This window comes from Centrocercus urophasianus, unplaced genomic scaffold, assembly GCF_019232065.1.
Source record: "Centrocercus urophasianus isolate 14NV4802_14NV808 unplaced genomic scaffold, USGS_Curo_1.0 seq_14, whole genome shotgun sequence".
In the NCBI taxonomy this organism is placed as follows: domain Eukaryota; kingdom Metazoa; phylum Chordata; class Aves; order Galliformes; family Phasianidae; genus Centrocercus; species Centrocercus urophasianus.
In genome coordinates this window covers 46,255,791-46,277,567 of record NW_024884586.1, presented here as the reverse complement: position 1 = coordinate 46,277,567, position 21,777 = coordinate 46,255,791, and the positions used below count along the sequence as shown (strand labels likewise).

At 40.9% G+C, this 21,777-nt stretch overlaps 1 protein-coding gene across 6 annotated transcripts in view; it reads left to right on the top strand.

Moving 5' to 3' along the window:
• The window catches only part of SYNE2 (spectrin repeat containing nuclear envelope protein 2), a 155,073-nt gene that overhangs the window by 104,800 nt on the left and 28,496 nt on the right, over positions 1-21,777 (top strand). For all 6 annotated transcript variants that reach the window (XM_042814203.1, XM_042814205.1, XM_042814202.1 and 3 more), the window contains 15 exons: positions 565-714; positions 2,543-2,713; positions 3,824-3,957; positions 4,269-4,473; positions 6,560-6,739; positions 7,403-7,531; positions 7,983-8,137; positions 8,502-8,649; positions 9,716-9,810; positions 11,134-11,368; positions 12,133-12,327; positions 12,994-13,119; positions 14,946-15,101; positions 18,842-19,000; positions 19,977-20,143. In XM_042814203.1, the coding sequence (XP_042670137.1) occupies positions 565-714; positions 2,543-2,713; positions 3,824-3,957; positions 4,269-4,473; positions 6,560-6,739; positions 7,403-7,531; positions 7,983-8,137; positions 8,502-8,649; positions 9,716-9,810; positions 11,134-11,368; positions 12,133-12,327; positions 12,994-13,119; positions 14,946-15,101; positions 18,842-19,000; positions 19,977-20,143 (2,405 nt within the window). The remainder of the gene's footprint in view (positions 1-564; positions 715-2,542; positions 2,714-3,823; positions 3,958-4,268; positions 4,474-6,559; positions 6,740-7,402; positions 7,532-7,982; positions 8,138-8,501; positions 8,650-9,715; positions 9,811-11,133; positions 11,369-12,132; positions 12,328-12,993; positions 13,120-14,945; positions 15,102-18,841; positions 19,001-19,976; positions 20,144-21,777) is intronic.

Sequence of the window (21,777 nt, the reverse complement as noted above, 5' to 3'; positions counted from 1 at the left end):
AGCAAGATACAGTGCTTGGGTGCAGGTGGCTAAAATGTTTCATTAAAATTATTTGCTCAATAAAAGCGAGATCAAAATTTGATAAAGTTTTAGGGACAGAAGGCTGGGGAAAGAAAGGTCATGACTTTAAGTGTAGCTTTATAGGGAATTGTTGTGGCCCACTGTATGTGTAAATATTTATAATTGTTGTGTAATGAACATCTGTATTAAGATGAAGTCTTTCTGCATCTGGAGAGCTACAAAGAGGCCCACATGGTGGCTGAGGAATTAGCTCTTGATGATCTCTTCCCAGACATGATGTCCATACTGACACTAAAGGTTCTGGTTCTACCTGCAGAAGACTGCCTAAGCAACTGCTGTCATTTTGAATTCCTACAAACAGCTGTTCAGTATTGGGGCTAAAATGGTGGTGGTGCTGCATGGCCAAAGAAGACTGGTTTTAAAAAGTAGAGTTTATCTAAGCTCTTTACACAGAGAAGTTTTTCTATGTTGTCATTAATAGATCTTATTTATCATTATTGTTACAGCTTTTACTTCCTTCTCTCTCTCTCATTTCTCATTTAGGACCTAGAAAATCAGCTTGCAATTAAATCCAAAATGCTTGATGAGCTGAAGCAGAGTATGTCTTTGAATGGTAGTACAGAACAAACCCCTGAGGTGTTGTCTTTCAGGATAGCTGACCTGTGTGAAATGAAGGACAGTGTTGTCGGCCAGGTAAATGATTTGATTGCATTTCAGAATTCCTCCAGCACATATACTTTCCACTGTTGTTATTAATTTTCTTTATGAAGTATCAGGAGCTGGTACAAAAAAACAAAAAACAAAACCAAAAAACCCACAGAGTATTCTTAATCTTAACCTTTTAAGAACTTCCATTTCAGTCTGTCCCATACCAGAAATTAACCTGTTTCCAAAATGAAGAAAGAAAAAAAGTCTGATGTCAAAGCAGTTTGAATACAGGGGGGGGAGATACAGAGACCCATCTGCAGTTTAAGAAAATAAAGAAATGGCATGGATATTTTTCTGTTATCTCATGCTTTCTTAATTGATCTGCTTCTCTAGTTTGTACTCTGGTCTTCTTTGTCTGGAATATGCTCCATTTGCACTGGAGCTTTTTTGCCTCCCAGCTGCCCTTTCCTCTTCATGACTGGGTGGCTTCCACTGTCTTCAAACCCTACATAGTCCTCGGTTGCTTCAAGGAAAAACAGGCAGATTGGTTTTCCATACAAACTGACTCCAGGACAGTCTGCATACGTAGTTATATTAGCTTTAGACTTGAAACTGATCTTTCTTACCTAGGTGTAATTGATAGATACAAAAGATCTAATAATGGCTACAGCTAAGGGTTTTAATTTCTGATAATAAGTAGCCATATATATCTGAGGATTATGTGTGATCCAGCAATTCTGTTTATAGATAAGATTCCTTTATACTTTTTATTACAAGTGCTCTGATCTCATTCCTCAAAACTTTGTGAAACTTGAATCCTTTTACTTGAACTCTTCCATATGAGACGTCAGTCCAGGATGAGGTTGCACTTCTTGCTTAATGTCTCAACTGAGGTTATGTGGTTGTTTCTCATCTAGAAAACAGATTTGTGGGTATGTGCATGATGAAAAAGGAAAGTTCTTCATTTTGGTGTGGAGCTGAGGTTTGAATTTGGCAGGATTAGCAGCATAGTGATTAGTGATTCTAATTAGAATCTGTAGGTCATGTTAATTTTAGTATTTTATTACTTAAGTGTGGAACTTAGAAACTGCAGCTTGTTACATCCTAGTTGTTTGCACGAGCAATGAAACTCAGAGCAGTCTTCTTCCTGTGTACAACTGGCCTCAGCAGGAGCCTGGCTGTGACTTCAAATACATGGCTAAGGAGATAATAGTACCTCGCTTGTACTATCCATAGTTTGATCTTGAGACTGTGAATCTGAGGCCCAGAGACATTTCATGAGTATAATGTCTTTCTGTCTTTGTGTGGGTGGTGATTTGCTGCAGGCTACAAAAAGCAATTAGAGATTCTTCCCACCTACACCATGATTCAAATGAGAATAATGTTGATTAATCCATTTACTCCTGTGTGCCTGGAACTGTGATACTGTGCTATGGTGATTCACGCAGTCTATTTAGTACTCACTATGGTTTGGAAAAGCTTTCATCTTCCATTAAGTGGATGCATAGCTGGAACTGAAGTCTGTCACCTGAACAGGTTCCATGGAAACATGCTTTTTGCCTTGCCCAGTTTGCCAAAGCACCTGGTACTGGCATGAGTGAAAGCAGATACTGAACTAGATTAATGTTTCATCTAACCCAGGACATACACTGTGTTCTTACCTGATACTGAAGGGTAAAAATGGTAAGTCACACTGAAGGAGTGTGGAAACTTGCTTGCCCCAGGGCAACAAGATTGCAATAATGAAAGAAGCAAAGAGAAAATGAGAAGGAAATCTCTCATTTGACTGCACGAGAGAATCCCATAGTTCCTAGACAGTAGTTTTGGCAGGCTGTATTGTTAAGAGATTGTAACACAAGTGGTTTGTTTGTAGGTTGCACAGCTGAAAACCTCAATGCAGTCAATACTGGAGCAATGGAAAGTATATGATGACATTTATGCGGAAGTCAGCCTGCTGATGACAAGATATTTGTACTGCATAGACCAGTGCAAGCCCTCTGTGCCATCACTGGAAGCTTTGAAAAAACAGGTCAAAACTCTCCAGGTAAATCTGCTGAAGTAGCCTTAATTCTGTGCTTACTTCTGTGCCTTCAAACAAACTTCACTGAGAAAGAACCACACATTTTTCTCTCAAGCAGCTTCCTTTTTACTGTAGTGCCTCAGAAGTCAGTGGATTTTTTTTTTACTTCTTTATTCTTTTCTCACCAGAGACACTGATTCTTGTTTCTAGATTTCTCACTTTAAACTTCGCATTCACTAAGGAAATGAAAGATGTTGGCTCTTGGCTCATTGGCTGAAATGGAATTTACCCTTTCACTTGCATTTCCCAGGGAGATGACCTGCCACCAGGCTTCAGCTAGAGGAGATACAGTGCACCAGGGGTGTGAGAGAAAGTTGGGCAAGGAACCATGTCTCTAGATTTGTGGGTTGTCCTGCTGCTGTTATAGAGGCTGAGTTCTTAACAGTGGGCATTCTGACTGGCCTTGGGTCTGACTGCTTTAAAAAGATATGGCCAAAATCTTCTTACCTGTCTTTACACTTGTGTCAGAGTACCTCTTTTGGCTCATCTTCAAGTTACATCAGCAGTGATACAGGTCAGACTGAGATGGTAAATCCTGGGCACATCTCAGCAATAAAGTTTGCTTAAACATTTCCACTCTCATCTAGGAACAAATAATAAATAAGAGGAACTGGGGACCTTTTACCTCTTTCCTTACATCACCTTATTCGTCTTTAATCTGGACCATTTCCTGATGTGATCCATGGCAGGGTTCTGCAATCTCCTATGTCAGGAGGAGAGGAATGCAGTGGAGATGGAGACATGAGTTACTGAGCCAACTTTACCACTAATAGAAATTTCCATGGAACAGCAGCCAAAAACAAGACATTCTGATTCCTAGTGCATTAATTTTGTAACTTCAAAGCAATTGGTTTTCACTTCAGTTTAAAATAAGCTGACTGAAGAATTTTTTCGCTTTGACCTCTTCTCTTTTAATTTCTTAATTTTTAGGATCACACATTACATTCTTTGCAAACTTTCTGTTCTGTGCTGCAGGTGTGTAGCATTACTGCTACTGTATCCCTTCTGATCTATGGTGGAAGCTATGCATATGTCACTGATCTTCACAACTCATTTAAATAATCCGTTTTGCAGTCTCTTCAGGATGAGTTGGAGAACAGTGAAGAAAGTTGGGCCAAGCTCCAGGCAGCTGCCAATAATCTGAAGAAGAACTGCTCCCCCTCCTTTGCGGAGATTATCGATCAGAAGTGCACAGAGGCACATACCAGGTATGCTTACAAAAAAGAGCCACATTTGTTAGTATTAAATAAAATTGCTGAGGTAGGATTTCAATGTATGTCATGTTTTTAAATCTGTTAGCAATGCTTAGCTGTCTCGGGGTACCCTTGTGAAGGGTGGCTGATGCTACCTGTTTTGTGATGGATCACACAGCACAAAACAGTGCTGTGTCAAGTGGCTTTCAGTAACTCGACTGTGAATGCAAAGAAACTCCCTTAGGACTTCTACACCAAATGGTATTCTGATTCATGAAGTCCATCTCCAAGCAAAATGCTCTTACCATAATTTGATATGTTGGCAGGTGGAGCTCAGTAAATGAAGACATCACTGATCAGCTGCGGACAGCACAAGCAACGCTTCAGCTCTGGGAGCCCTGTGATAGTTTATGTACTGAGGCAGCAGCCAAGCTACAGCAGCATGAAGAGCAGTGCACTCAGCTTTTGGATGCCCGCATGCCTGAAGATAATATGATAGAAACCCTGAAACAGAGGATACAGGATGTAAAGGTACGTGAATAAGTTTCTGCTGCCTTATACGAACCAGGATTTATTTACAAAAAAAAACCAACAAACCATCAAATCTAATGAACACCTTCTTTTTCCCCTCCACCCTTGCACCAAAAAAATGATCCAGTCAGTGGAAAACATGAAATCTGTTTTTTCCTATTAACAGAAACTTTTCTTTCCTTCAAATACTTTGACCAGGTCCTGAGGCCAAATCAAACTGCAGTTAGCATAGGGACCAAAGAGGAGCAATAATATTTTGTCTCTGTCCCTTTCTGCTCTATACAAAAAATCATGCCTATGCTGGAAAGGATCATTAAACCAAAGATGATTTACTTTAAGCAGCACAGCTTGGGAGGAGAGATAATATCTACTAGATCAGTAGCTGTCAAAAAAAAAGACCAGTTTTCCAGAATACAGGACCACCTTGAGGTCTCTTACGGTTGTCTTTAACTTGGTTTTATTTGATTTTGGTCCTTTTTTTGGCCTGGTCTGATAAGTTCACAGATTTCTGAGCTCATTATATTATTCCAGACACTGCTGACTTTAGGTAAATTGGATTTCATACTGAGACCACAGAGTACATTTGACTCTTTCAGGAGGCAAACTGTCATTAGGTTCTGACATTTTTGGTTTCTTCAAAATGCAATAAAGAAATACAGTAATCCTTATTTTAGAACAGAGCAGAGATTTGTCACACTTTATGCAACTTTATCCACAAACTGGAAGAAGTTCAAAGTCTCCTATTTTGCATGTAGCCAACTGAGAAATTTTTTGTTAAGGGAAAGAGAGCTCATGTGTTTCTTACCATGTCAGAAATAACTAAGAGTGGCAAAACTTAGGACAAAGCATTTTAACTTCTTTCTGGTCTGTTAATAGCTGTGAGATGTAAACAAGTTAGCAAAGAGGCATCACGTTTTCTGGAAATTTTTGGAAAGATTTTTGCACCTACTAAGCATGGCATAACCATTAGCATGCCAGTAAATCTGTAGGTCCTGTTCTAGTTTGCATGAGTAGGATATATATAATTTATTGTATTTTGCAAAATGAATGATGAATTGGAAGAGTGGGGAACAGTGACACCGTGTTACATGTATGTGAAATTACATGTGCATTTTGAGTTGTATCTTAATCTGTCTAATTTTATCCTGTAGTAGATATTACCACAATAAATACAGATAAAGTCCAGTACACAGTGTAAGAAATCAGAATGGTTTTTCTCGTGTGACAAGGGATAGGACACAAGGAAATGACCACAAGTTGCACAGTAGGGGTACAGGAATGATGTCAGGAAGAATTTATTTGTGGAAAAGTCATTGGAATAGGGAAATGATGGAGTTGCCATGCCTGGAGGTATTTAAAAGATGTGTGGCTATAGCACTTACAGACGTTTTAATGGTGGACGTGCTAGTGTTAAGCAGTAGATGGACTTGATGATCATATGGGTCTTTTCTGACCTAAATGGTTCTATAATTTCAAATCATTGACTTGCTAAAGCAGTAGCTTACAATATGATCCATTCCAAAGATAGAGGTAAGGATCTAAGAGCTATTTTCCTTTTATGGGAAGCATGTCTGTTCTTTACCATCAATCAAAAGCCTTTATTTGATACAGTAAAGACAAGATACAGTGGCAAATTCCAGGGAGAGACATGGTTAAAAGTAAATGACGCTTATAGTCAGTGGTATGTTTCACAATGACTTCTTGCTATTCCTTGTCCAGCTGTCAAGTTTGTAACAGTGCTATTTCTCAATTTCAGTATGAGCCAGTTTCTCCATCTGCTAGTGTAAATCTGGTCTGTAGAGATGGATGTGCTAATCTCTCTCCCTGATCCGTTCTGTAGAAACAGTAAAGCCCACTGCCTGCACTGATCTTCCACTGAACTTTGACCTGTGCCTTTCCCATCATTAGAGTCAGGGGGTGCAACTCCTGTTATCCTCTGAGTGAAAGTCTGAATTTGGCTCACAGAGGAGATCAACCAAAAGAGCTTAGTTACAGCAACAAAAGATACTAAATGAAAATGGCACATGAATGAAGATCTGATTCGTTTGCTGACCTTTTCTTTTGTAATTTCCTCTTCTCTCATCAGAATTTACAGAATGGTCTTCAGAACATAGTGGGATGCCGTTCCCAAATTTCTGAGTTGGCTGATCAGATAAAACAGCAGGCTGGGACAGCTGCACACGCCATTCTGTTGGAGAAGCTGCAACCGTTCCAGAGAGCATCCTATTTGGAAAAGATGTTGCAGAGGAAGTTAGATGAATTGGAGGTACTTTTATGAATAGAAAATCAGTTGTCAGAGTGTGTTAACTTCTTCACTGGAGTCCTGTATTCCGTGAATGAAAATGAAACTAAAATAATAAATTAAAACTCAGGTTTTTTATAAAAATAAAACTCAGTGGTATGGTCAACTAGGTAAGGAAATAACACTTGAAGCCAAAAGGACAGATGAAAGAAGGGTTTCAGCCTCATGTCTGCTTGCGTTGCTATAACAAGCCTTTGTAAGTAGACTCTCAGATGATTACAAGTCAGGAAACTCTTTTTATTATGAACTTCAAACTAAGCTGTGAACATTCTCAGCTCTGCTTGGAACAATCCTAAGGGCTCCAGTTTGCCTCAAAAAGAATGAAAACAGATTACCTAAACCAATCCAGATCTACAAGAACGTATTCCAGATGCCCACATTTCTTCCAGATATTTAAGAATCTCTCAAGAGTTAGAGATTCTGTTTCTTGACATTTGCTTTGGCTTAAATTTTGCACTTACCCAGTGCAAACAGTGAATTTCCCTCAGTGAGTTATAAATACATTGGAAGTTGGATTGAACATCTGTTTGTCTTCCTGATAGTATTGCTCATTGCTTCTTTTTGTATAGCAAATATATATTATTAAACCAGCTCATAATTAATGTGAATCTGCAATGTTCATTCTAGTTCAATCTTTTACAACTGGAGGATTTTAAGAACTGTCTTGAAACTCTGGAGGGTCATGTGAAGAATTGCACAGATGCCTTTGATAGTCTCCATCTAGACGGAGAAACAGACAACTCAGAATTGCTCATGGTATGTTTGATTTCCCGAGTACAAAAAGATGAATAATCAGGATTTAAGAGCCCCAGTTAAGGAATTGTATGTTCTAAGTATCATAGATTTGTCACTTCCAACAGAGTAACTGTAATCTCTTCCCAAAAAATTGTTAAAATACATAAAAATTAGCTATGTGTCACCAGAAAAATGGATTGTGAGAGGAGAGGAAATTCACATGGATTTGGAGTTGATGGGAGATCCTTTTTCCCAGCTTTATTCTGCAGTGACCTAGTCTTTGTACCATACACACAGAGTACAGAGTTAATCTGCAAGTGCCAGCGCGTGTGTATCTGCTCAGTACTGTCAAGAAAGTGGGCCTCCTGTAAGGAAACTGACCTGTTTGTTTCCTATAAACTCTAAGGTTAACATAAAATGTGGTTTCTTGGGTTAGCATTTTGATTGCAATCAAATTCCCTTTTACTTCCAGAATCACACTCTAGAGCTTGCTGCCCTTTCTCCAAGCATAGAGAGTTTGAATGAAGCAAGCATTAAGCTGCCCCTCAGTGACTTCATCTTGAAGAAGATGCAGAGCCTGACTCGGCAGTGGAGTCAGAAGACAGCAACTGCTTTGGAACATTGCAGGTGTGAAAGGCAAACAAAAAATGTCGTTACTGTTTTCTTTTCTTTGAGGAAAAAGGAATTAAAGCATGGGAAATATTTCTAGCTGTTCACAGCTTTCTCAGGGAGTTTCTACATTGGATTTCTACCCTTCTAACTTACTCCAGAGTATTTCTGTGGCTCTACAGTTCTGTGACGTAGTGGCTAGTTCTGTTCCAAGTCACTTGAAGCAAAAACATAAAGGGCTTTAAGTGAAGAAAGGTAGAAAAGTGCCAAGCAAAACCCTACTGTGTTAGCATTAGTAACGGCCACGTTAATGCATATGCAAACATATGCAGGAAACTAACCACCAGCAAAATAGTTCTTGAAGATTTCTTTTGTTTTACAGTGTGCTTGAGGGAACTCAAACTGATGAAAAGAAATTCCTTCAGAAATGTGAAAACTGGATGAAATTCCTAGAAAAAATGAAAGAGGCCCTGAAGACAAATGTTCCAGGACGATTTGAAGAACTGCAAGAGCAACAGAGAGTCTATGAGGTAAAGCTAACTCTGAAAATCAAAATATCTTGAATGATGAAGGTGACAGGAAATCCTTGGAAAATACTGTTCCTTTCAAATTTACACCTGTGTGGAGTTTTACAGAGCATTTCATTCTTTTGAAATGTGCCTTTGTACGTATCCTGAGAAAAGCTCTGAAATGTGAAAATTTTAAAATGAATGGATTGCTTTCTGCACGGGTCAGAGCTTTAAGAGTGTATCCCTGTGGTGCATTGCAGAAGCCCTAGCTTTTGCCAGCCCTGAGCTTGGTTGCCTCTCTGCCTGTCCCACAGTCCTGGAGCCCATGGTCCATGGCAACTTGCTAGGCAGTTTGCTGAGGATTTGGCAGGAACCTCACCAGGTCCTGGGAGAACTGCATTTTAAAGCAAATATCTTCGTGGCAGTTTTCTTTTCTGACCAGCTTGAAGGTTTTGGTGGAAATCTGTTTTCAAACATTTGCTGTTGTTAGAGGGATACCCTTAACACCTGTATGGGAAAATGGAGAAATAAACAAAATACTGGTAAAAAGTCATGTGGTAAAAGTTTAGTGTCAGAAACTCCTACAGTGAGCTTTGTTCTACTGCACTGGGCAAGAGCTTCACAGTACCCCAAGGAACTGACGTTAATTCCATGTGGTATAAAGTCTCTGTGTGTTAATGATATTCACTGGGATCAAGTAGGAATTCTTTGCTCCCTCTTATGCTTCTCCAAATCAGTTCACTTGTTGCAATAAAACGTAATAAAACAAGGACAGCGAAGGGTGGATTCAGCCTTGTGTCTCTTTTTCATACCTTTCTTATGGTTTTCAGTCTAGATTGCATTTCTCATGGGTGAATCCAGCAAACATCAGCTCCTTTTGTGTTACCACATAAGTGCAAATTCTTCCTGGTATTATGAAAGTGTGGAATCTTTTAGGGTGCATACGATGATAGCACTGGAAAATACTTTTAAAAGTATTTTAAAATTTAAAATTTTATGTGCTGTCAATGCAGAGGAGCAGAACCAGCTTTCACAGCAAGGATTGTGCAATGAATAGTTAAAACTGTTGTTCTTGTGGTATTTTCAGATGCTGCAAACTGAGATTTCCATAAATCAGCAGACATTTAATTCTATCATAGCAAAAGTTCTACTGTTCCTGGAATCTGGAGAAGCAGAAAAAAGGTAATGCATTTGTTTTGTCTCCTGAAGATCTTGCTAATTCAACGAATAGGTTCTCCTCTTTGCATTCAGGATTGGACACAAAGTCAAATTGCTGACCAGATTTTCTCTTTAAATAATCTCCTGGCGCGTTTCGCAAAAGTGTGAAGGAGCTGCAAACAGAAACACATGTGCTCAGGCTCCACTTTTGATAGTAACTGGATGTTCTGCCAAATAAGATTAGTTAATTGGTCCTGTACATGAAGCTTCCTTGTCTGCTGCTGCTTCCCTGCAGTTGTTTGAACAGTGTAGTTGAGAGGCCTACTTCTTGCAGAAGGTAATGAGAATGCTGCATGTAAAGGTCCCTTTCTCTCTTCCCAGACCTCCTCACTTCAAATTAAAGTACAGAGCTGTGAGACTGTTTACACTGCCCCAAGCTCAAATGATGGTGCATTAAGTCATTGACCCCACACGATCCAGAACACAACAGCTAAACCTGTTTTTTATTATGATGTTATGCTTTTCTCTTAATCAGTGTAGAGGAAGAAGAGGCACAAAATGTTTGTGAGCAAAGATTCAACTGCCTCAGGCATTTCTGCTGTGAAGATAGTACTCCTCTCTGCTAGAGCTTGCTTCCACAGAGTTGGCAGGACAAAACTTCAGTGGAAAGTCCATAGCTTGGCTTAAAGATGCCAGGGAAAATAGGGCTCAATTAAGTGAAGCTACTAGATTTTTTGTTGAAGCTAACCCCACAAACACATCTATATAAGAGCTAATGTGGGCATCGTGATCTCCTGCAGAGAAACAAAAGGAATAGCCAGGGGCTCTTTAATCATTCCATCTAGATGTGATGGGTCATCTAAACATGTTGCAGGAGAAGTGAAACAGTTCAGGTGGGTTCAATAGCAACACTGACCCTTTTCACTTTGTAGTTACATCCCCCTGCTGTAGGATTCAGTGATGGTGGAACTTGCCATTATAGACTGGTAAAGGCACAGATCAATTTTGCTGCACAATGAGGCATCTTGTGTCACTTGCATTATCTTCCATGTTCTTCAGACAAATATTTAGTGCATATTGTTTCTGTGATTGCTGTACTTCGTATGTTGCTATAACTCAATAGCAAGAATGACTTGCATTATCTATTTTTGTATCATGTAAAAGTTATTTTGCTTTGGATATGGAATATGTAGAGCAGAGCTAAGCTTGTGGATGTATGGAGTTTTTTGCTTAGTTGGGCACTGTAATAGGAATTTTACAATATTCCAAATGTAAACCCAACATAATTATTGGAAAATACAGCCTTGAGGTCAAAATATTTTACCACTCAACACCTGTTGTCTGCAGGACAGAGTTTATTCCCAAGCTCACGTTGCTGAAAGAGCAGTGGCAGAATGTTATCTGGTTGGTTCAGCAGCGGAAGAAAGATATTGATGGACTCGTGAGCCAGTGGCAGCTCTTCAGGGGTTCTCTGCAGAGCCTCAGCAGATTCCTTGCTGATACAAACAGCTTCCTCACAGCCGTCAAGAGCCAGGACTGCTACAGCCTGTACCACCTTAGAAATCTAATTCATGATTTCAAGGTATTGTATCTCTTTCTGGTGAATCTAAAACCTGTGATTTCCCTCAGATTGAAACTTCTCTCCAGTAAGAAGAAAAAGCTTTAAAATAACCTGAATGTGTGATGATGTGTGTCGTGTGTGTGCAGGAGTGGACAGGAGGTGCCAGGAGCAGAAGGCAGAGAACTTGCAAGGGCATCTGTCCCTGGGGCTACCACTCTAGAAAGCAATGAAACCAGGCAGCAATTTTTCAGAGCAGTGCATTCTGCATTTTACATGCAATGGAAATCATGTTTCCCTTTGTTCATGCTGGCTGTCTTGGCTTTTCACTGAATTAACCTCCTTATTTTATAGGAAAGCAAGAAGAATCAGTGAACTTGGTGGTTGCTTAAAGAAATCTAAAACATTTCAAAATGTATTCAAGTCCTCTATTTGTGCTTCCAAAGTTTATCATGTTCCCACACACCTAATGTTGAATTAACACATTACCAGTATTCCATTTGGTGCTAGCCTTGTTTCATTTCATCTTTATTTTTACCTACTGTTTAAAGGTGATTTTCAGTGGATTTTACAAGTTAATGCTCATGCTTTTCATTAGTGAGAAAAGCTAGAATATCTTCTCCCTCCCACTCCAGATTGCCCTTCTTTCCTGCTGTTGCTTTAAGGAAATAAATGCTGATCCTATTGCTTGTGTTACCGACTAATTTGAGTCAAAAGCAAATTAATTATTGATGGCTTACTTGGAGTATGTCATGATTAACAGCTTAGAAACTGTTTTTCTTTTAAAGAGTAAGGCAGTGATTCTTCAGAGGTGGCAAGGAATGTACTCCTCAATCATTGATGTTGGTGAGAAGTTGCGCACTGACTCTGATCCTGAGACCAGCGCTGTTCTGCAGGAGGAGCTCAGCCAGCTGCAGCAGAGCTGGGGGGACACTCAGGTCCAGCTGGAGAAGATGAAGACACAGCTCAGCAGCATCCTGCAGGTAGACAATGCACTCCAAATGAGGAGCAGCATTTGCCATGTGCCATCAGGGCTTGTGGGAAGCTAAAAGCATAGTCCTTTAGCTCTCCAAAGGAAAATGAGGTTCATGTCCATTTGTTACCATAATGTACGTTCCCGCTCTGATTGTTCTCATGCATCCATGGCCCCAAGCTCTGCTTTGAGGTATGAAGCCCGAGCTAAAATTCAACCTAGTGGGATTTAACATTACTTACTGCTCCACCTGATGCTGCACCTGTAAACAGAAGGGCAGATCATATTTATTTCCTTGGAACAACAGATCTGCTTGCATGGCCAGACTGCACATAGGTATACCTTACAATTGAATTCATCAGTGATATGATCCCTATCCCCAAATTTGTGCTAAAAGCCTCTCATAACACATAACAAGATAAGCAGAAATGCTCCTTAAACATACCTTTCATGACAACAGAGGGTGCAATATTGTCTGTAAAACCATGTGCCAAATTCCTGTGGGTGTATCACTGTGTACGAAAAAGAAAATCCAAACACTAGAGCCTATGATTATTTACTTCAGTGGGTTGAAGATGCTGTTTTGGAACCTATCCATATAGTGCATTATGTCACATCTGTGTCCAGCGTGTGCTGTATCTTAACCTTTTATAACTTCTTGGGTCTCCTTGAGCAGAGCTGGGACAGCTGTGAAAAGCATACCAAGGAGTTAGAGAGCAGGCTGCGAGAGCTGAAGGATGAAGTCAAAGATCCACTTCCAGTCGAGCATGAAGAACTCTACAAATCCAAGGAACACATTAAGGTACTGAACAAGCATATTGTGTTTATATGGATGTAGTCTTTGCACATCACTCAATCCCTTTTAAGTCAGTTTCACATCTTTCTGTGCCCCTGAACTTTTCTCCTTTATACCATCCCGATTGCTGCCAATCTGCAGAGTGCAGCTGACCGATCTGCATGCAGGAGAGAGATTCTTCCTGCAAAAAAGTTACTGTTGTAATATTTTTTTCCTCCTTCTCACTTCCCACCATCTGAACTTATAAACTGTGGTGGTTCTCAAACAAGATGTTAAAACTCCCTGCTCTCAGCTCAGGTTGGCTGCCATCCTAATGCCTGCATATTTTCTTTTGTTTTCCAATCTGTTTGGGATGGGGAGCTTCTCAGGCAAGAGAGCTTGCAAGCACGCAAAGCACTGTGCTCACCTGTGGGATCCACAAATAATTAAAGAGAAAGAAAATTAGACTAAGGGAGTGGTGTAAGCCCTTGCAGCCCAAAGTACTTAATGAAAATTAAATGGCAAAGCATTTTCAAGGGATGGGAGACGTCATTTCTGGACTGGTCAGTCTTTCATCATTCTTTTATGAAGTGAATTGTTGACCTTTGTGGTGGGAATAAATAAGCTTTTTAATGAGCCAAGGCTTTGTACTCATTATCAGCTGTCTGAAATCTTCTTTGTGAGCACTGGCTGCCTTTGCCACAGCAGCAGTGCTGGCTGCAGTGCTGAACTGTTTGTGAAATGGCAACAGACTGCTCCTGCCTCTAACACCAAGCAGAGAAATTTGGCTGCAGAGATACCAGAGTTAGACAGGACCTCTGCAGCTGCTGCTCTGGGATATCACAGCAGAATAAAATGCCAGGAGTGTAATGATAAGAAATTGACTTCATTATTGCAGGGATTCAACCTTTATCAAGATAAACAAATGCATGTCTGTGCATCTATAAGCAGCAATTTTTTTTTAACTTGCGTAAATGTTTCAGCCTCACTTTTTTATTTTATTCTATTTTATTTTATTTATTTTATTTTTTTCCTCCCATGTTGAAGCAGACCAGAAATTGCTTTTAGGATTTAGATAAAGGACTGGATCTGAAGACCTGTGAAAATACTCACAGGGCTCAGACCCAGCACGCATCTCCTGACACTTGCTATTTTTTTTCCTGTAAAATGAGACCAACTGACTTCTATGTAAGAGTTTTTTATGTCAGAGGAGCCAGTGACCACCTTGCAAAAGAGGACCTAATGTTTAGAATCTCCTGTTTTCCAAGTTGCATGCAGTGCTTCTTTAACACTGATCAGGAAAGTGCATAACCATGTTGCAAAGGGAAGGGGAGTGGGAGGAGGGAAGCCAAAGAAGAAGTGTTTATGTGAGCGAGCAGTTTAAAGCTCCAGATTTCTGAGAAATCTAATGAAATGGCTGTGAAGCCATGCATTAGCAAAGGGAACCAGCTTTTTTTCCTAAGCATATAAGTAACCTACCTGAAATTGGAACAAATGCAGGCAGGAACAAATTGGCCAAAAGAAAAACTTGAAAATCCAAAAAAGTGGTCACATCTTCCTGGCTGCAAAATTCCATCCTGAAGCATGGGGAACTGCTGTTGGACAAGTTTGCGTTTGGACAAGTTTGGCCACAGCAGAGGCTGCTGCTGCACCAGGGAACGAGCAGCAGTGCTGCCCTGGGCTCTGGGTCAAGCCCTGAGCCAAACCCATGGGGTCCCCATCCAGTCCGGCTGCAGAGTGCTGCACAAGCACTGCACATTCTCCTCCCCCACAGGCCAGGCAGAGGATTAGAGAGCAGGTTTGGAAAGCAGAGGAGCTTAGTGCCAAGGCTTGTGCTGGGTGTTTCCATGCAGGAGCTGGAGCAGTCGCTGGCAGACTGGGCCCACAACATGAAGGAGCTGCAGGCCATGAAGGCGGAGCTGGCACACTGCATCCTCACCGAGGACATGATGGTGCTCCAGGAGCAAGTGGAACATTTGCACAGGCAGTGGGAAGAGCTCTGCTTGCGAGTAAGTTTTCTGCATAGCCTTTTTTTATAGCGAGGTGTTCATAAGGCAAGGGGAAGCAGCCAGCAGATGGGGTTTCTTTTGGGGTTGGGTTATTTTTGCAGCACTGGGAGGGAATGGGGCTTTTCCTGGGGCAGCTGAGTAGGGCTGAATTTTCTGAGTTTTCTTTGTTTCCTGGTGACTGTGCTGTGATTTATTTATTTATTTATTTTATTGCAAACCCTTTGAAAGTAGTAAGTGCCTGCATTGCACGGAGCCCAAATGCAGCTGTGTGCTGCCATAGGTGGCTTTGTTCTGGGCCGCCAAAGGGAGAGGGGGAGGGAGAGGGAGAGGAGATAAACACAGGAACTGCCTGAGGGGTTGAAACTGGGAAAGAAAGGGGGATGCCCTAGCGATCTGGTGTCAGACAATGCCAGGCGGGTTGAAAAAGAAAACTTAAATGTGTTTAAATGCAGACACTGGCTCTTAAACACATTCTGAACTGGGTTGTCCTGTTGCAGCAACATGCTGCAAAACGTTTGCGTACTTTGTGTCTTGTTGTTATTACGCTTAATTTAGTTCTGCCTGTAAAATAACCAGGGAAAAATTACCAGCAAAGTCATATGATCTTGATTCATCGGGTTATTATGCACTTTGAATGGGTGTTTACTTTGCCCTGTCAACAGGATTGGAAGAAGCAAAATACTTCAGGTTTTAAGTTGTTGGGTGACTCTACATGTCAGCAGCCAAACTGTTGCCTCTCTTTACTCACAAGCTTTTATTCCACAGTTTGCAAAAAAAGAAGTCCTGAAGGAAGTTGTTGCCTCACATCCAACCCTTACTTAGGCCAAGGTGAAGCAATGTCTGTGGGAACACTGCCAGAGCAAGGAATGAACAGCTCTGTTTATTCCACAAACTCTGATGTGATGAAATAGTTATTTGGGTTTCTTTTGGCCTTGCAGCGAAAAAGGATTTAGTATCTTTGACAGTTAATCTACAACCAGTGTTGTCTGCTACTGTTTCTGAGCCCTGAAGATAATGCCAGGCACCCTCCCCTCTCCGAAGGCCATTAGATGTAAATTAGAATGCCTGAGCCATTTACCTAATGGAAATCTGCAGTTAAACCTATAAAGAGAGTAGTTTGATGTTTTTTTCTTTCTTTTTTTTTTTTTTTGTGAACTGCTGATGAACTTTGGTGAACAGCTCTGAAAACTGATCTGTGTTATGTATCTACCCAACTACAGCCTATCCAGGTTGTACAATAATTTCAGTTCAGATTCAAGATTCCCACTTGGATTTCTGGAAGGAACAGTATTTTGTCTTGTCTACATTGGAGATATGGTGTGAAATAAATATTACAGAAGTTTTAGACTAAGAAAAATCCTTAGTGGGAGGAAATCGATTCCATGCTGCAGCAGAGGGATGTGCTGAAATGTTTGCACGGCCCTGATGAGCTCCCAGAAAGCCTGCATGGATGCTCAGAGCCGGACAGAGACTTCATTGGTTCTGCTGGTAGCACAACTGCTTTGTTTTGGCTATCAAATTAAAGAAATCAAGACGTGTTATGTAAAAATACATCAGTATTTTTTACTGCAGTGTAAATGGTGAGATGGGAAAGCCTTTACATGTGAGGCATGACTGCAGCTGTCACGGCCACGGGAGCAGAACAGCCAGATGTCTGTGCTGCACTGGGCAGGGACACAAGCACAGTTAGTGAGCAGATGCACTCAAGGGATTAGTGTTTACATTGCTGCCCTTGTGAGGTCTGTGTAGGTTAAAGATTTAACTGCTTCTATCAGTGAGTCCTGTCCTACCAAATGCTAGTGTTCAAGAGGGGTGCTTGGTACACCTGCAGCCTGCTGTGAGGCCAGAGACTTCTGCATTACATGGGTACAAAGCTGGAACTGGTACTGGGGGCAGCTGGTTTGGGGAGAAAGTGCTCAAAGCAAAGCATGACTCAAAGGGCTTGCGTTCTTAGAAGCTTCTCTGGGATCTTTTGCCTCCTTCCTGCTTTACTCCTGATCTGTATTGGTTAGTTGACTAAAAAGTTCCTCCTAAATGCTGTGTTGCCCCATGCTTAGAAGATAAAAATGGAGTCAAGATCATCTCAAGATGTAATAACAGTATTGCCAACGTGCATAGCCTCTTCTGTAATCAAGTCATCCCACCTCCTAACAAAAGAGATGCTGTGGAGGAGCGTCCCCTTCACAGGAAGAAGTGATGGAGGAGGGACAAGAGACTTCCCTTCATACCTCTCAGAGTGTAAGGGAACATCCCAGAAACAGAGTCACTCTTAGGATGTAGGGAGACTTTCCTCGCTCCCTGGAGTTTCTAGGAGACTTACTCCCAAGGTGAAATTTGAAGATGGTTTCCCTGTGTCCCAAAATAGCACAGGCCTCATCTAGGACGCCCCTTTCAGAGGGTAAGGCCTTACGTTGTACCAAGGGAGGTTCGGGTTGGACGCTAGGAAACATTTCTCAGAAAGAGTGGTGAGATATTGGAACAGTCTGCCCAGCGAGATGGTGGAGTCACTGTCCCTGGAGGTGCTGAAGAGATGTGGAGATACGGCACTGAGGGACATGGCTGAGTGGGCATGGTGGGGGTGGGTTGACTGGTAGACTTGGTGATCTCACTGGTCTCCTCCAACCTTAATGATTTTGTCATTCTATGATCTCCTAACTGAGATTAGCATGAAAGATTTAGACATGCATTTCATCTCCCTGTTCCCTTCTTTGAAGTAAATAAATAAATAAATAAAAGACAAAAGCAATATAGTGAGAGAATATCAGTTGGTGCTTAAGATACACATTGGGTGTGAGGAGGAAATACTTTCCTTGCCATGGTGTGGTATTTGGAGTGGCTATTTGCAACTAAGGCAAGCAGGGTTATGTTCCATCTTCTTTGCACGAAGTTATGGGTGTGAGCAAGGGATTTCCTGTTTGTTTTCTTTCAGTAGAACTTACACTGCTTTTCACTTTTTGTTTCTCATAATATCTTAGTACAGGAATCTGACGGAGTAGATAAATAAATACAAGTATGTATTTAAATCCCCAAGACAAGAAACATGTGCTGTTAGCTAGTAGAAGAGTGAGCCTGCTCCATTCTGCGATGCTGGAGCAGTGACACTGAATTTGCTGCTTCAGGTAGCATCACACCTTAATTTTTCCATCTAAACAATTTGTTCATCCATTCTGACATGTGTAACTTTGAGGAAAAAAACACAGTTTTCAATGAAAGTTTAGATTCTCAGTGAAGTTTTTTTACAATTTCTCCAAAAGCTGATTAGCAAATGGAAAGAAAACAGGTATTTATAGAAATTAAGGAAAAACATCACCAAACCTGTAGCCGTAGTCTCAAAATTTGTCTTACCTACATGTTTCTTTTTTCGTGCTGTAGTTGGAGCCATAGTAAGTACTATGTGGTAATTATATATTTTATATTACCTTGTTTGGCATCTTCAGATTTCCACTGAGCAATATTTAAACTGTTACACAGTGTCATTATTTATAATGCTGTCAGTCAATGCAGTTCTTCTGAAGGAGAGAATCTGGTGTTTGTTAGACAACTTTGGGCCTTGCTATCCAAAATAGCTTGTAATGACGATCTGCTCGATGGTTTTGAGTAGAAAGCTAGAGATACTTAATAAGTGCTCCTGCAAAATGAAACATAATGGAATGCAGAGTGGAAATTAGAGGGTTCATAATCAACTGTTTTCCTTCCTGAGAGAGACGTTGCCAGCATTTCACTTGTGTGCTCATCCATAGGTGTCGCTCCGTAAGCAGGAGATCGAGGACAGACTCAATGCCTGGACTGTGTTCAATGAGAAGAATAAGGAGCTCTGCTCCTGGTTGGTACAGATGGAAAGCAAAGTGCTGCAGACGGCGGATGTTAGCATTGAGGACATGATAGACAAATTGCAGAAGGTAAGCAGCATTGCCGCTTTTCTACAATTGCAGCCTGATAGTTGGTTGTAGAGCAACCATTCTTCATCTCTTCCTTGCCTCCCAGAAGCAACAGATGCTATAAAAGCAGCATGTACAGGCCTTTGTCAGAAGATGAGCTACTCTGTCCAAAGCTCTTATCCTCTTGGTGTTCAGACCTGGGACAAAACGCAAGACAGAAATGCCACCTAACTGCATTTGGGCATGGTGTGAGTTGTGCTGGTGAGGGGCTGGATTGAGGCATGCGTAGCACGGCCCAGAGCTTCCTTGCTAGGGATCACTGATGTTCTGGGAGCATCTCCTTGCTCCCCTCTCACTGTTACACAGCTGGCAGGGAGAGGACGAAGAAAATACTGAATGATGGGAGGTGTTATAGGAGGCAAATGAGAGATTATCACAACCAAAAATGAAATCTAATTCTGTCCCTTCTCAGTACTCAGTGCAGTTAGTGATGTCTGATCCTTCCATGTTGGTTTGATTTTAAACAGGACATTTTTGTTGTTTAATTGTTATTTTTATTTTTGACTGCTATTCTTCCCCATGGCTTAAAGCTCTCAATGTCTAATCTCAGATCTCCTGTAGGTATGAATACTGGCAAAATAAAGCCACCCCAGACTTGAATTAGGGTTAGTTTGATTTTAAAAAAGAACAGCAAAAAGCTAAATCAGGAAAGCGGAGGCAAGTTTAGAACACTTGAAGTGCTGTTTTTAGAATTAACTCCTGGCATTTGCAAGTCTTTAGCTGCTTATTTTTTCATAGTGGCTTCATTGTGAGAATACTTTTCCATTGAATTTTTTGTTTGTTTTTCTCTTGTTTTGTTTTGTTTTTAAGCGAACCGATTTTATATACTAATATAAAAACCTTGCAATCCCAAGCCAAACCAGTCCTCAGACATGGGGAAAGAGAGTTTTGTTTTGCTTTGCCCGGAAATTAAGCAATGTTTGTTTACATTTCTCAGGATTGCATGGAAGAAATAAACCTGTTCAGTGAAAATAAGCTTCACTTGAAACAAATGGGTGACCAACTAATCAAGGCCAGCAACAAGAGCCGAGTTGCAGAAATAGATGACAAACTCAACAAAATCAATGATCGCTGGCAGCATCTCTTTGATGTCATTGGAGCGCGGTAAGAAGATGCGCTTTCAAGCTTTATGTGAAACAAAAGTCAGTAGCTCAACCATCAGAGACTTTTCAATTCTGTTAAAGTTGACTATTAAGAGTCAAGTTAAACTGTAATTAACCTCTTATTTTTTTATTTCTATGACTTATTGCTGTATTATGACACCAAACAGTTCATCTAATGCTAGAGGGCAGGATGTGAGAAGTCATATAAAACACAGTTTTAATTGTGGGCTCTATATAAAGAGTCTGGGTGATATCACATCTGTCAAATGCATAATGATAGGAGTCCATCTGGGCTCTTCAGATCCATCACATTAACTAGCACCTATGAGGTTCCACCACAGATCAGGAGGAGGTCACTGAGCTGGTCTCACTTCCTGCCTGAGTTTATTAGTAATGCAGAAATAATAAGGCTAACACAAAAATTAGCATTGGCCTCAATTTATCTCCTAAGCTTTTGTTTTGCCTGTAGCCTGCCTCCCTGGGCCTTGAGTCTGGTGAAGTGGGTGGCTGTGTTGAGAGCATTGTGCTTAAGTGTGCTGGATCATAATCAGGAATGCGATCTGAATTAATGGTGACACATGAGCCATGAATGATTAAGCAGAAGCTGCCTTCTTGAGATGTAACAGGTTGCAGATAAAGTCTTGCAACAGCTCATCTGTCTCCAGATACACTTCTATCTGATACTATGTAGGAAAGAACATTTTGCTCTTATAACAGAACTTTTTCTGTTCTCATCTTATGGTAGCATGTCACTGTTCAAACACCTTTATGATCTTTTATGTCTTGTGTTAGTTTTGCATCATAGCATTTTTTAAATGCAGATCAAAATACATGTTTTTTTTTAAACTGAAGTAAATATGGCATGTTTCTACTAATATTTAGGAAAGTATGCTAAAGAACTTCTGGGATGGAAGGAGATCTGGTACTGTTATTCAGGAAGTCTCTGCCAACAGAGCATTTGTCTTTTTACATGGGATGTCTTCAAGCTGTACCTTCAAGCAAATGTATGGTAGTGCTTTGAGGTACCTTTGTGTGCATTTGCCTAAAGCATCAATGTGGCTCCCAGTATTGAATATTCAAGAGGATATTTCAGCTATTGGGTGGCTAGTGTGATGACTTCTGACAGTTCCTATTTTCTCACCTTTAAATGTCTGGAGTGTACCAGCTGCTACCTGTGATATCTATCAATTTTGCATTCAGGACCAGGATAATGAACTGTAAGGAGATGAGGAAAGGTTACTTTAAGCAGCAAGTTCAAAGTTATCAGGCAGCCCAGTGGGTTTTGCTGATCCTCGTGGATTTAATGCCTAATGAAGGTGGTTCAGAGCTTGGAACAATTTTGCAGCGTGAATGCAGCACATCTCCTCCCTCACCTTGCTGTGTGGGGCAGGGCTGGCATTTGGGCTGTTGTTAGTTGCTCAGTTATAAATATCCTGCAGACTCTAGGAGAGTTTATTTTGCTCTGCTTTCAATATTGTGGTGGACACTAAGGAGGAGACACTTCTGGGTAGCATCTCCTAGTAGCATGAGAGGTAATGAACTTAAGTTCAGGTTGGACATTAGGAAAAATTTATCCTCAAAAAGAGTTCAGGCACTGGAACAGGCTTCCCAAGGAGGTGGGGAGGTCACCATCCC